This window comes from Cricetulus griseus, chromosome 3, assembly GCF_003668045.3.
Source record: "Cricetulus griseus strain 17A/GY chromosome 3, alternate assembly CriGri-PICRH-1.0, whole genome shotgun sequence".
Taxonomy (NCBI): Eukaryota; Metazoa; Chordata; class Mammalia; order Rodentia; family Cricetidae; genus Cricetulus; species Cricetulus griseus.
In genome coordinates, this window is record NC_048596.1 from 181,758,927 (window position 1) to 181,770,819 (window position 11,893).

The following is an 11,893-nucleotide window of genomic DNA, read 5'->3' on the forward strand; positions in this document are numbered from 1 at the left end:
ACTGAGCACAATCTGATAGCCACAAAACCCAGATGAAATAAATGGTCATCAATCTCCCCTACCCACATTGCAAATAATCCTTTTATTCAGTCCTATGGGCTAGTTCTGTATGATGGCTTACCGGGGGTTAGTGCAGCTATACAGTCCTGTTTTCCACCTTCCAGACCTTGTCACTCAAAATGTGAACCATGGAAGCATCACCTGGGAACTTATTAGACAAGAGAGTATTAGACCTCTCCACAGACCTATTGAATCAGAATCTATTTTTAACAAGATCCCAGGTGGTTGGTAAGCATATTAGCATTTACAAAATGTTATTCTAGAAAACTGGCTCTTATCGGACCAGAGTTGCTGTGTTTTTTACCTACCTCATGACTGTGATAGACTATTTGGAGAGGCAGGTGTAACTGTCTTGCCTATCACTGAGATATTACAGTTTGATAATTTTATAGATTGACACAATTCTAGACGTTTTCACAAGCTAGGTAGGGAGAGAAGGGCACGAGTTTCCAAACCAAAATGCAGAATGCAGGAGATTGAATATTTGCGTACCGAGTACAGCAATATTCAATTGATGTGAGTGAGGGCAAATGTGTCACTGGATCCTCATGGTGGTGCTGGGGGCCTTGGTCTTTAGCTCCAATGAAACTCGAAAGCTGGTCTGATATGTGCAATTGTACATGGCTGAATTGTAATTCAGATCTGTCACCCAAATGCCAAATTCTGGTGAAATAACTCCTGTATCTATGGGAGGGAAGGTGAACGGCACGTGGAGGTGAGTACTTGGGAGGGTGGAACTAGGGAGATGTTCCCAGATACTTAAGCTCTACTTGGAGTCCTGCTCACATCTGTCTGTTGTACCCTTTGTAGATGATCTTCAGCGAAAAAACCAACAGCTGACCATACAGGTGGCTTGCCTGAACCAGGAGCTGACTCAACTGAAAAGGCTGGAGGAGACAGTTGCTCTTCTCCATGAGAGTCAGAGGTAGGAGCAGTCTGGCTGGCTGGCTTCCAAACATGTGTTCACATCTCTTTATCTTCTCTGCTTTTCTTGGAAACTAGACTCTACACCTGTGTAAATTAGTGTATGTAAATCTCCTGTACTAGGACATGTTAGCTCAGGGATCAAAGGACAGCTTTTAGTACTGCTTTTATACACCAGGGATAGCCCTTTGCTGGCATTGGTGAGTGGCAACCACTCAGTAATGAGTTTTTCAATGGCTATAATGGGACTCTAGGGTCAGCCAGTTGTTTTGGTCATTACATACCCACCCCTCAGATCAGCCATCTGGCTCCTCTGGAAAGTGCCTGTTTGCTATTGGGCACAGAAGACTCACCAAGAGCACTCAGTAGGGAGTAATAGGGAAAGAATGCACAGTAGCATAGCACGGGCCTCTTCACAGAGAACCTCCCTATGCAGACTGGGGACATGCTGGGGGAGGGGCTCAAGGCAGCTGGCAGTTCCAGGGAAGCTCTTGAAATGCTTATTTGCCAGTCTACCTCTGCTAGGACTTCCACTGAGTTTAAATACAAAAATCAATTCCTCACCTTCAAACCCAGACCTCACCACTGATTTTTAGTAGAGTAGCATTAAAACCAGAGGGTCAGATCCAGGCCCTTTCTGGACAGCTTAAAACAAACAACAATTAACAGCAAACCACCCCATAACTTTTCACCTGGGTGTGGTGGTACATGACTATAAGCTTGTGGTAGTAGGTTAGCACTTCAAGGCCAGCCTCTGCTACCTTGAAGTGAGTTTAAGGCTAGCCTGTACTACCCGAGACTCTATTAAAAACAAACAAACAAACAAGCATCATCAAAAACTATTATTATTTCAGCTTTACAGAGTAAAGAGGAGTCATAAAGTCATGGTTCTGCATAGGAATTACAAAAAGGATTTGTTGAAATGCATATTCCTGTGCCCCAGGCCAAAATTCTGATTAGCACTGTAGCCTGGGAGCTTGAGAATTTGTGTTTCTTATGTTTCCCTGCTGTGCTGTGGATGCTGGTCTGGGGCCCACACTGTGCACATTAGAGTATCTCTCTTAAAGGATGAACACTCAAAATACCTATCTCAAATTAATTTGAAACCACTCTGTGTTTTCCTAAACCACTCAGCTTATTTGTTTTATTTTTCCTTTAATTCTTAGGGAAAGTTTTTGGTTTTTCTTGTTTGTATAGTTTTATAAAACATATCATCCTAAAGTCAAATCCATAAATAAGTTAAATTGAGATGTATCTAGCCATTTCCTTTCCTCTCACTGCCTTGTACAGTGGGTGCTATGGTGTTGTTATCTGTTCATCTTTTGTAAAAAGGAACACAGGTGTTACTTTTTTATTCATTTTTTAATTTTAAAAAAATGTCATATTCTATGTGTATGGGTGCTTTGCCTGCACACATGTCTGTGCACCACACACCCATGGAAGTCAAAAGAGGGGTCCAGGATCTCCTGGAACTGTAGTTACGAGTGCTGTGAAGCACCATGTGGGTGCTGGGAATTGAACAGCAGTCTTCTGGAAAAGCAGCCAGTGCTCTATGAGCCCCCTCTCCAGGCCTGCTTTAATATTTCTGTTTACTTATTTATTGGATAAGAGAGGAAGAATTGATACGCTATACTCTGTGTGGAGGTCAGTGTATGGAATTGCTTCTTTTCTTCTACCATGAAGGTCCCAGGGATCAAGCTCAGGTTGTCAAGCAGGATTACAAGCACCTTTATCCACCAGGCCATCTCATTGGCCCAATGTTTTCACCTTTAAAAAATCAATTCACAGTAGTCTCAGTTAGTTCTCAATCCTTTTTATAGCTGCCTAGTGCTCATTGTGTGGTTATACTTTTTTAAATTAGTCCTCTATTAATACCAGTTTAGATAAACAGTATTTGACAAACCAAAATAGTACAGTATGAGCTGGGGTGTGTGTGTGTGTCCAGCAAGTGTGAGGTACTTGGGTCAATTCCCACCTCCAACCCCTCAAAACAAACAAAAAGTGCTGTCCTTAAATATATATATATATATATATATATATAATATATATATATATATATATTTGAGACATGGTCTCTCTACACAGCCCTGGCTGGTCTGGAACTTACTGCGTAGGCCAAGCTGGCCTCAAACTCACAGAGATCCACCTGCCTCTGCCTTCTGAGCTGGGATTAAAGGTGGATGCCACCACTCTTGGCTGTATACGACATGTTTTGTGCTGGTGTGTAGATGGCTTTTAATGTTGCATGGTAATTCAGAATTCAGGAGTGCAGTAGTACCTTGTATCATTAGTTAAAGAGGCAGGTTTATAAAAGAAGCAGTGATTTGAGAGTGGGAATTGCAGGACCTGGTCAGGGGCCAGTGCCCTAGTGCTTCTACTAACCTCACCAAGAAAAGAATGAATGAAATTGGAAAGAATGAAATATCCACTCCATAAAATGTGAAATACATTATTGCTTCTGTCAGTCTGGAACACAATCAAACAAAAGAGTTGTAACAAAGGAACTGCAGGTCTGCTTCAAAATAACTCACTCATAAATTGGACAATTGTATTGAAAGATGTTACTTCATTGTGTATTTATCTTTAGTAGCCATTTCAGACCTGAATGGCATCACTTTGCTTTTGTGATTTCATGACTGCCTTTTCCCCTGGGCCTCAGATCCCTGGTGGTAACTAATGAGTATCTGCTGCAGCAGCTGAATAAAGAGCAAAAAGGTTATTCCGGGAAATCGCTCCTGCCTCCCGAGAAAAATCATCCTTTGGGGAGATCGTCACCCTTTGGGAAAAGCTCGCTGTCTTCCTCCTCACCAATGGCACACGACACGGGTCAGTATCTCATACAGGCTGTCTCAGAAGCTGCCCCCGAGCCTAGTTTGTGGAGCTAGCACTGAAACTGTCACTGCCAGCTCCCTTTCACCCATGGAGGGCTCTTGGTGCCATTGTCACGGTGTTGGGTAGTGGTGTTTACCCCAAAGATTAAGAAAAAACTTTTGTTATTATATTGTCCCTCTTTTATTTTTCTACATGTTTCTTCCATTTGGTCATTCTTTCCTTCTGCCCACACAAATTGTTGGCACTTAGTCCTAGGCACCATTTCACACAGCAACATTTGATTGAAAATGTCAGGAAGGAAAAAATAGTGGACACTTTTCAGTGTCATTTGAGGCTATGGCAGAAAGTTACAAAAGGACATCTATCAATGTCTTTTGTGTTAGATGAATTTGCAGAGACTCTGAAACGTTTGGAGTCTCCTCTTGCCATAGTGCAAAGGTGTCCACTCTGGAGGAGCCTACAGCCTGGTAAGAGTCATATGGTGTGCCTCAGATGTTGGTCTCAGGAGGGCTTGGAAGGTGTGGGAGGGTCTCCCATATTAGGACGGTTTCAGGGAGATGATGCAGAGCCTTCTAAACTAGGAATGCATCGTCTGGTGATCCCTGAAGTATCAGGGATTGTGGGTCAGGGGCAGAGGTGGGATGTGGTACCATAAGAGTATGTAATAGGGCATCAGACCTAACCCGGAAAGTGCAATGCCAGGAAAATGTCCTCAGAGGACAGTCAGCCTAGACCTGAGAATAAGCAGGCTAGTGGGCAAAGCATAGGACCAAGGGCAATACAACAAGAAAGTAGTAGCTTTGCGGTGTCACAGAGGGAATGGCATCTCTCCAGGGCTGGGGAGGACAAAAGAACTTAGCTGCATGGCCCCTTACAGACTTTCCACTATGGGGTAAAGAGTAGGGGCTTGCATTTAAAAGGCTTCCTCTATAAAGAAAGCAAGTTACTGTGGAATACAACAGGACCAAGCACAAAGAAACTGGACAGCAGGGGCAGCAGAAGCAGTTCTGCCTCACACAGCTTGTGAGCATGCTGATGTTTCAGTGTCCATTTCACACATGAGGAGTATACATTCTTTGATCCTGATTGATCAGGTATCTTAAACCTCCATGGGTTGGCTTCTATGTCAGGTTTCTTCAGAGCAGCTAATGTTGCCAGAAAACAAAAGTTCTCACACCTGTAAATCCATGTCAGGAAGGGAAGCAAGGGATAAGACCCTGATTCATGTCCCTACTCAGATGCCATGCACAGAAGGAATTCTACTGCCACACCCCTTGCTTGTGAATTACAAATAAATCCACAAACATCTGGGTTTATCTGGCTTTCGAGAGGAGCCAAAAGTTTTTTGGTTTGCGTGTTCCCAGAAGAGTCACTTTCTGTCTCCATGTCCCATGAAGAACTCTCCATAGAACTTAAGCCATGCATAGAAAGGGGAATGTCTGAGTTGTCACATTTTAGAAACACAACTTGGGGTGCAAACCAACCTCCTATGCAGGCCATCATGGGCAAATACCACAATTCTTTGTACCCCCACTCCTCCCTGCCTCTAGTGTGAGCATCTAATGGTGGCAGTCCAGCCTCTGCTCAGAGCACCTGTAAAGAGGAGCAAAGATTCTCCCAGATGAAACCACCTTCATTGCCATTTCCCTTTGTCACAGAAAGGGGCTGGTCCTGCCTCAGGCCAGCAACTCTTTGGGCTACTGGGCACTGCTGTGTAAATTACCTCAGATTCTGATTTTTCCTAATGTGTCATGTCCTGGGAGCAAGAGTAGGTATTATAACGTCAAGGGAAAGGCCATAGTTGTCACCATGCACGGCTGACTGGACCCAACTTGGTGGACAGAAAACCTCTGAGACAAAGGAAAGCAAGTAGAGAGGCTGTCACCCCAGGCCTGCACTACTGGAGAAGACAAGTCTGGTGTGCAGCAGTTCTCAGGAGGTAGGTCTCTGCCCAGAGACAGGGGCCTAGACTTCCCCATTGTAGGCAGGGTTTAATGGGGTGTCCTTGCCAGCCTACCCTTGCTAGAGAACGTACCCACAGTTTTCAGCCACAAGGAGTCTCCCTGGCACTAAGTGGACCTTGAGCTGCTTTGCCTTTATGTGGCTTTTCAAGGAAAACAAGGGATTTTACTCCTACCAAGGAGAGTTCATTCGGGGTCAAGCAATTCTCTCTCTGTCTCTGTCTCTGTCTCCCTCCCTCCCTCTCTCTCTCTCTCTCTCTCTCTCTCTCTCTCTCTCTCTCTCTCTCTCCTCTCTCTCTCTCTCTCCCATCCCCAATAGTCACAGGAATGAACAGGCTGCCACTCCCCTCCTCATTAGCTACTCCCCCGACCCCAGCAGCTCTAGCTGAGCATGAGGCCCGGTATGGACACAGGTGGACTCATTTGCTGTGAGGATCTTTCAGAGAGTGGGAGCTAGAAGGATTTAGGTCTCACATAATGCTCACTGATGCAAAGCTTGCAATTCAGATATCCCTGCTAGACTAAGGGACCACTTCTTTACTGCTGGGGAAAGGAAGGTTGAAACCCTACCCAGGTAGCTTGAGAGGACAGGGACAACCCAGTGAGGAACCAGCTGCTGACAACTGGGAGGCAGGTGCCAGCCTGTGCCCTCTGCTTTCCAGCCGACCTTTGTCCTTGTCCATCCCACACCATCTGTCTGCATCTCTCGTTGCTACACGGCCGGGCCTAAGCCCAGGCTAAGCAGCACATCCCAGAACAGTCTGCAGGATGAGGGAATACAGTTACATTTCCTCACTTGTGCTCAGGTCAGGAAAGAAGTCCCTGGTGAACATGAGCCTCTGCAGCTCTGTACAACACCTCAGAAGCTTCCCTCTCATGGAGGCCTCAAGTCCACCCTTCTCCTTGTTACCATAGCAAGGAAGGAGAGTTGGCAATGAAGCCTGTGCTTGGAACAGCTCTGGCCAGACACCAGGGACTCAGAGGGCTGATGATCTGAAGGGAGCAGAAGGGCCCCACCTTCCCCATAAGAATGGTGAACAGATGGAAGGGAACCAGCCAGTCCCTCACTGTGGGACACCAGGCTCATCACTGGCCATGAGGCCCCATTTTTGGGAAATGGTGTTGGGGCCTGCTGTGCCAGAACGGGGCTGGCATGAAGATGAGACGTTTATAGTCCAGGACTCATCTGTAGAAGTCTTTTTCTTCCCTAGGCCTCAGTTTCCTCAGCCATAAAATTAGGGAATCAACTGTTTATTCTCTCGGGTTCCTTCTAGACCTGAGATTCTGGGCTAGAGCCCAGAATGTGTTACCCTAATAGCCCCTGCTGGCAGCCATAGCACTGAGGCCCGGTGCTGAGTCTGCCAAGGCATGGTTCAGATAAAGTGTGCTGTTTCATCCTTCCTTCTGCTGTGCAAATACTGAGTGCAAACTGAGGTCCTTACTGATAGGGCAGCAGGCTGTGATGTCATCACTCCAGGGTCAGGGTCCTGTAAATTGTTTTGTGTCTCCCTACGGCCATCTTGGACAGTGTGGCTCCGCTCTGCACTAATGGAAGGGGATCTCATCCACTCTTCTGGGCAGGGATGCCAGTGGGAAGGCAGAGCCCAGCAGGGTGTATATACAGGAGGGTGACAATACCAAGGGGGAACTGCAGTGTGAATGCCATGACCCCATCACCGTAAACCCGGGCCAGTCCATATTGGTACAAAAGGTGTCTTTATTGAGGTCTGGGTAAGAATTAGGCACTTGGCCAGAGCAGCAGCTTAAATATGAGGCAAGCAGGCAAGAGTCAGCCATGCCTGGGACCAGGCTGGGGCAGTGAGGGCATAGGCACTGACTCCCAGACCGAAATCAGGGAGACAAGAAGAAGGGAGGGACACAGCAGTCTGGGTCAGAGGCCTGATGGGATGGCCCCTGGGACTGGGCAGGAAGCTCTTGGTGGCAGATCCAGCAGGGAGGGAACCAGGCTTTCTTGCTCCATGTGACCCTTGACCCAGGCCTGAGCCTCCAGTGGAGCAGCCCCACTGGGGGCCGGGCCTTCCCAGGTATTACTTCTTCACCTTGGCATCATAGGTGCCAGCGTTCTTGTAGGCACTCACGTAGCCACTGTCATCCAGGATGTCCTGTCGTCCAGCAATGCCCTTGCCCTTGCCACTCTCATCGAAGCGTTCTTTGTGGGAACCTGTATACTTGCTGGTGTCAGTCAGCCGGTCCACAGCACCTCCTGTTTTTGCTTTCTGTTTGGACAGAGTTCCCACAGGGTCACCTGAGAGGGAACCTGGCCCATCCTACCCACCCACCCCCACTCCAGCAGCAGGGGGAGCAAGGCACTTACAGTGACACCCAGATTAGCTGGTTCCTTGCCTGCTACCAGCTGGCAGATGGCATCAAAGGCCTCTTCTTTGCTCTTCCCCTTGAACCGCTTGGTTGCCAGCTCTTCCAGGGCCTTTTTGAACTCCTCATAGTTGATTACTCTAGCCGACTTTGCCCTGCCAGGCACCATATACACCATAAGGGTTTCCCCTTCTCCATATCCTCCCTGATTCCAGCCCCCACCTCCCCACTTTCTGGGAACATGAGAAACGGGGGTTGCCTGGCACTTACTTGACTTTGGAGAAGACGATGTCGACGTCTGTACCTGTTACGGCCTTTCCGTCAGCCACCTTACAGTCCTTACACAGCTTGGCCCAGTTCTTGCCATTCATCTCTTGCCCACTGGCCTTGGGGTCGCCATGGATGGCAAACTTTCGGAAACTCTCCTCCAGCCCAGCTACATCAGTGCTTGCTGCCATGCCACCCTGTAGGGATCCACCTCAGTTACCTCCCATCCAAACTGCTCCTCCCTCCTCTAGACCCAGAACATCCATACTGCCATCTCAAAACCTACAAGGTCTGAGTTGGCCACACTTCTGGAACAGTCCCTCAGTCAGGCCTGGGTTGTCTGGGGAGAGGGGTTAGCACCTTGTGTCTTCTTGTGCCCCAGAGCTGAGGAAGAGCCATGGGCAGAAAGGTCCTGACACTCAGTGCCAGTCCTGGTTCTCAATAGGACTCAGAAGATGAGATCATGGTGCCCACACAGTGCTGAGAACACAGTGGCACTGTCCAGAAAGACTAAAGGAAGCAGCTAGGGCACGGCTTTGTCTATCCCTGGCACAAAGCCTACTTGGGTGAAAGGGGGGGGGACAGAAAAGCCCTTCCTCCCTGAAAGCTCTATGTCAAGCTGGGTCAGTGCCAGGCAAGGCTGGTGTATGGGCAGGTATTTACTAAGGACAGTGACTCTCTAAGGGTCATGAAGACTTAGAAAAGCCCAGCCTAAGCCTGACAAGAGAGCAGGAGCAAGGGCAGTGGTGCATGCCCTAGGCAGGGGTGCAGCTGGCCCAGCCCTGGCCTTGTTACTATTTGCTGTTAAACAAAAACATGAGGGGAGCAGGAACTTGGGTCTGGCCTGGCCACAGTTTGTGAAGCCTGGAGACAGTTGCTAAGGGAGGGTGGTGCTGCTTGGAGAGTGTTGCTAAGGGTAGGATGGTGTCAGGGCGGCTTCAGGGAGAAGCTCCCAGTGCTGCTGGGCTGGGCTGGGCTGGGGATCAGGGGCCCACGGGTGGGGCATGCCAGCACTCCCTAAGCCTAGGGCACAGCAGTGGCTTCCTGGCCCCTTGCCACTGATTGAAGCTGTAGCTCCCAGTCTGTGGAGCTTAGGAGTGGGAAATTGGAAGGAGCCTAAGTGGAGGCGTATAGAGTAGCTCCTAAACTCCTCCATGCTGCTAGGGGGAACATGGTCTTTGTGCTTCAATCCTTCCCTGAAGCACACATCCCTTTGTCTACACTTCAGTCCCCTACTAAGGTCTTCTCAACACACCCTGAATTCCCACAGCTCATATGCACTGAGCTCTGGCTCGCCACACCCTCGGCCATCACCCCTGACCATACCCTCAGCCCTGCACTGAGGTGCATATTCATAGCGCCCTACTGCAGCCCCTGACCACACCCTCACTCAGCTCTCTACAGCAGTCCTCTGACCACACCCTCAGCCCCACTGCGAAACTCCCTCTACAGCTCAAACCCTGTGCCACACTTGAATCCCCGTTTTGCATCCTTTTCATTCCCATCCTGAAGACCCCAACCACACTCACTAACTTGACTCTGCACTCACGGCCCTTACAGAGGCCCCCCCCCCCACCCTGCTCTAGAGCATCCAATTATTCTATATACTTACCGCTTCTGACAGCCCTGCCTTGAACATCCCCCACAGTGTCCAATCTATGCAATAACATTTCCATACCCCCATGCAAAATGTTGAACACCCACCACCTCACACTCATACAGCAGTTTCCTGACCACACCCTTAGCTCTCCCACTTTATCCATATACCTAGAGATATTTACACAGGCTACCCCAAAGCCCCTCAGAGTCTAACCAGCACTGGCATTTCCATACTCCTGCATCATGTAAGGACATACCACCATCACCACACCCACTGCATCCCGACCACACCATCATTCTCAGCCACCATCTTTACCTCTGTCTCTTAGAAAAAAAATCACCAATGACCACGACCCCCCCACACACACACACACATGCATCCACACACAGCTTCCCCTTCTTCCATAAGTAGACACTGAAAGCCCCTTGCTGGTGACCACACCTGCTTATCCATAAGTTGCAGTTCTTACGACTAGGAAACCCAAAGATTCCACACTTCAGGGATCTCTGTGGGACTGTAACCCAGGTGGTTCTGCACTTCCCTTTGCCTCTCCCAAGGTGCAAACCCCAATCGGGAACCCAAGGCCCTGCATTTGGTCACCAAGGGTAAACATGTCCAGGAGAGTGAGTGCCACACCATGCATGTCTCAAGGAAATGGGAGGGTCCTGAGCCTAAGGCTCATTTCTATCTATGGGAAGATGGATAGGGGGCTGTTCAGGTGGAACAAAATCACAGACAGCTGCTCTGGGGTCTGTAGGCCTTGGATGGAGTGATCACGCCTCTGAACTGAATCCTCCCGTCAGCTCCTGCTGGGACAGCTGCAGTCATCAATCAGCCTAGCAAGGAGGTGGGGGCAGGGGTGTGTGTGAACGCTTGGGGCCAGGGCCGGGGTGCTCAGCTGGTGTCCTCAGCTCAGTACCATCCAAGTGTTGGTACAGGCTGCTCCCACCCACCCCTCCTTGTGGAGGATATTAACTAGGTGGTCGATGTCCAGTTCTCCTACCGGCTTCTATCTCGTGGCTGCTCCTGAGCGTGCCTTCGGATAGACAGGACCCAGGAACTAATCGACAGATGCTGGAGACCAGGAGGCTCCACAGCTCCGCTCCCTGCTGGCTCCCGGACGGGACTGCAGCCGGGGCGGCTCCGTGGTATTATCCCTTGTTTCTCGGTCACCATAGAGACGGTAAGTCCCACCCCCTAGGCAGTCTCGGCGGGAGAGTGACCAAGGTCACGCTGGCTCCTCCCACCAGACCCCGCCCTGTGTGCTCTGTAGGCACTGGGCCCTTGGAGTTGCGGCGACAACCTTATCCTGCCCCTCCCCTTCAACGCGGTCCTCAAGCAGCCAGAGCTGCCCTCTGCAGTCCTGGATGTCCTAGGATAGGAACTTCCATGGCCAATGGGAAAACAGCCCCCCAAAGTTCCAGCAGGGTCTCCAACTCGTAAGGGACTCCTCAAAAGAGTCACCTTGAGACTGTTTAGAAGCTGAATTGAAGAACGGGATCCCGTCCCTCACTGACGAGGGTCTTCAGCTAGCTCAAAGACCACAGTTACTGCTAAATGTGGCATTTGCCAGCTACTCCCAGGTTCTGAGTAGCGTGCAGATTCTGGAGCCCCGAATGCTGGGTACTTTGATGGTGACCACTATCAGGAAGCAATTCCCAGACCTTGAGAAGGGCTGCCTCCTTCCATTGCCGCCTCTCCTCTCCTCTGCCTCACAGCCTCTGCCTCCATTGCTGCCTCCCGAGCCTGCATCCCCCATTCAGGAGACTGAAGCAGTGGGTTCAAAATGCCGAGGCTAGCCTGGGCTACAAAGGAACCGCGAGGAGGAACAGAGGAGAGGAGAGTAATAAGTAGTGCTTGACTATAATAAACAAGACCCCATGTTTAATCCCAACACTTAAAAATCCTCTAGGGA

The 11,893-nt window shown here is 49.3% G+C and overlaps 2 protein-coding genes across 3 annotated transcripts in view; one reads left to right on the plus strand and one right to left on the minus strand.

Moving 5' to 3' along the window:
* Positions 1-3,869, plus strand: part of Lrrc36 (leucine rich repeat containing 36) — a 50,967-nt gene extending 47,098 nt beyond the window's left edge. Inside the window, exons 13-14 of the mRNA XM_027405819.2 lie at positions 871-985; positions 3,644-3,869. Of these exons, the coding sequence (XP_027261620.2) occupies positions 871-985; positions 3,644-3,869 (341 nt within the window). The remainder of the gene's footprint in view (positions 1-870; positions 986-3,643) is intronic.
* A 3,616-nt stretch (positions 3,870-7,485) lies between these two features.
* On the minus strand, positions 7,486-11,864 carry Tppp3 (tubulin polymerization promoting protein family member 3). 2 transcript variants are annotated; one of them, XM_027405832.2, is made up of 4 exons: positions 10,982-11,864; positions 8,382-8,575; positions 8,113-8,266; positions 7,486-8,014 (listed from the first exon to the last, which is right to left on the minus strand). In XM_027405832.2, the coding sequence occupies exons 2-4, from the start codon at positions 8,567-8,569 to the stop codon at positions 7,826-7,828; spliced, it is 531 nt and encodes a 176-aa protein (XP_027261633.1). In that variant the 5' UTR covers positions 8,570-8,575; positions 10,982-11,864; the 3' UTR covers positions 7,486-7,825. The 2 variants fall into 2 exon arrangements, with proteins under 2 accessions (XP_027261633.1, XP_035298527.1); XM_035442636.1 differs by lacking the exon at positions 10,982-11,864 and having other exon boundaries at positions 8,382-10,958.
* Between the last annotated feature and the right edge of the window lie 29 nt (positions 11,865-11,893).

Bases quoted from the DNA above. Each gene is read 5' to 3' on its own strand.
- Tppp3 (XM_027405832.2), bottom strand. From the start codon at position 8,569: ATGGCAGCAAGCACTGATGTAGCTGGGCTGGAGGAGAGTTTCCGAAAG. The intron at 8,267-8,381 runs GTAAGTGCCAGG...GGTGCCTGGCAG, and splicing joins ATCGTCTTCTCCAAAGTCAA to GGCAAAGTCGGCTAGAGTAA. The intron at 8,015-8,112 runs GTAAGTGCCTTG...CTGTCCAAACAG, and splicing joins CAGCTAATCTGGGTGTCACT to AAAGCAAAAACAGGAGGTGC.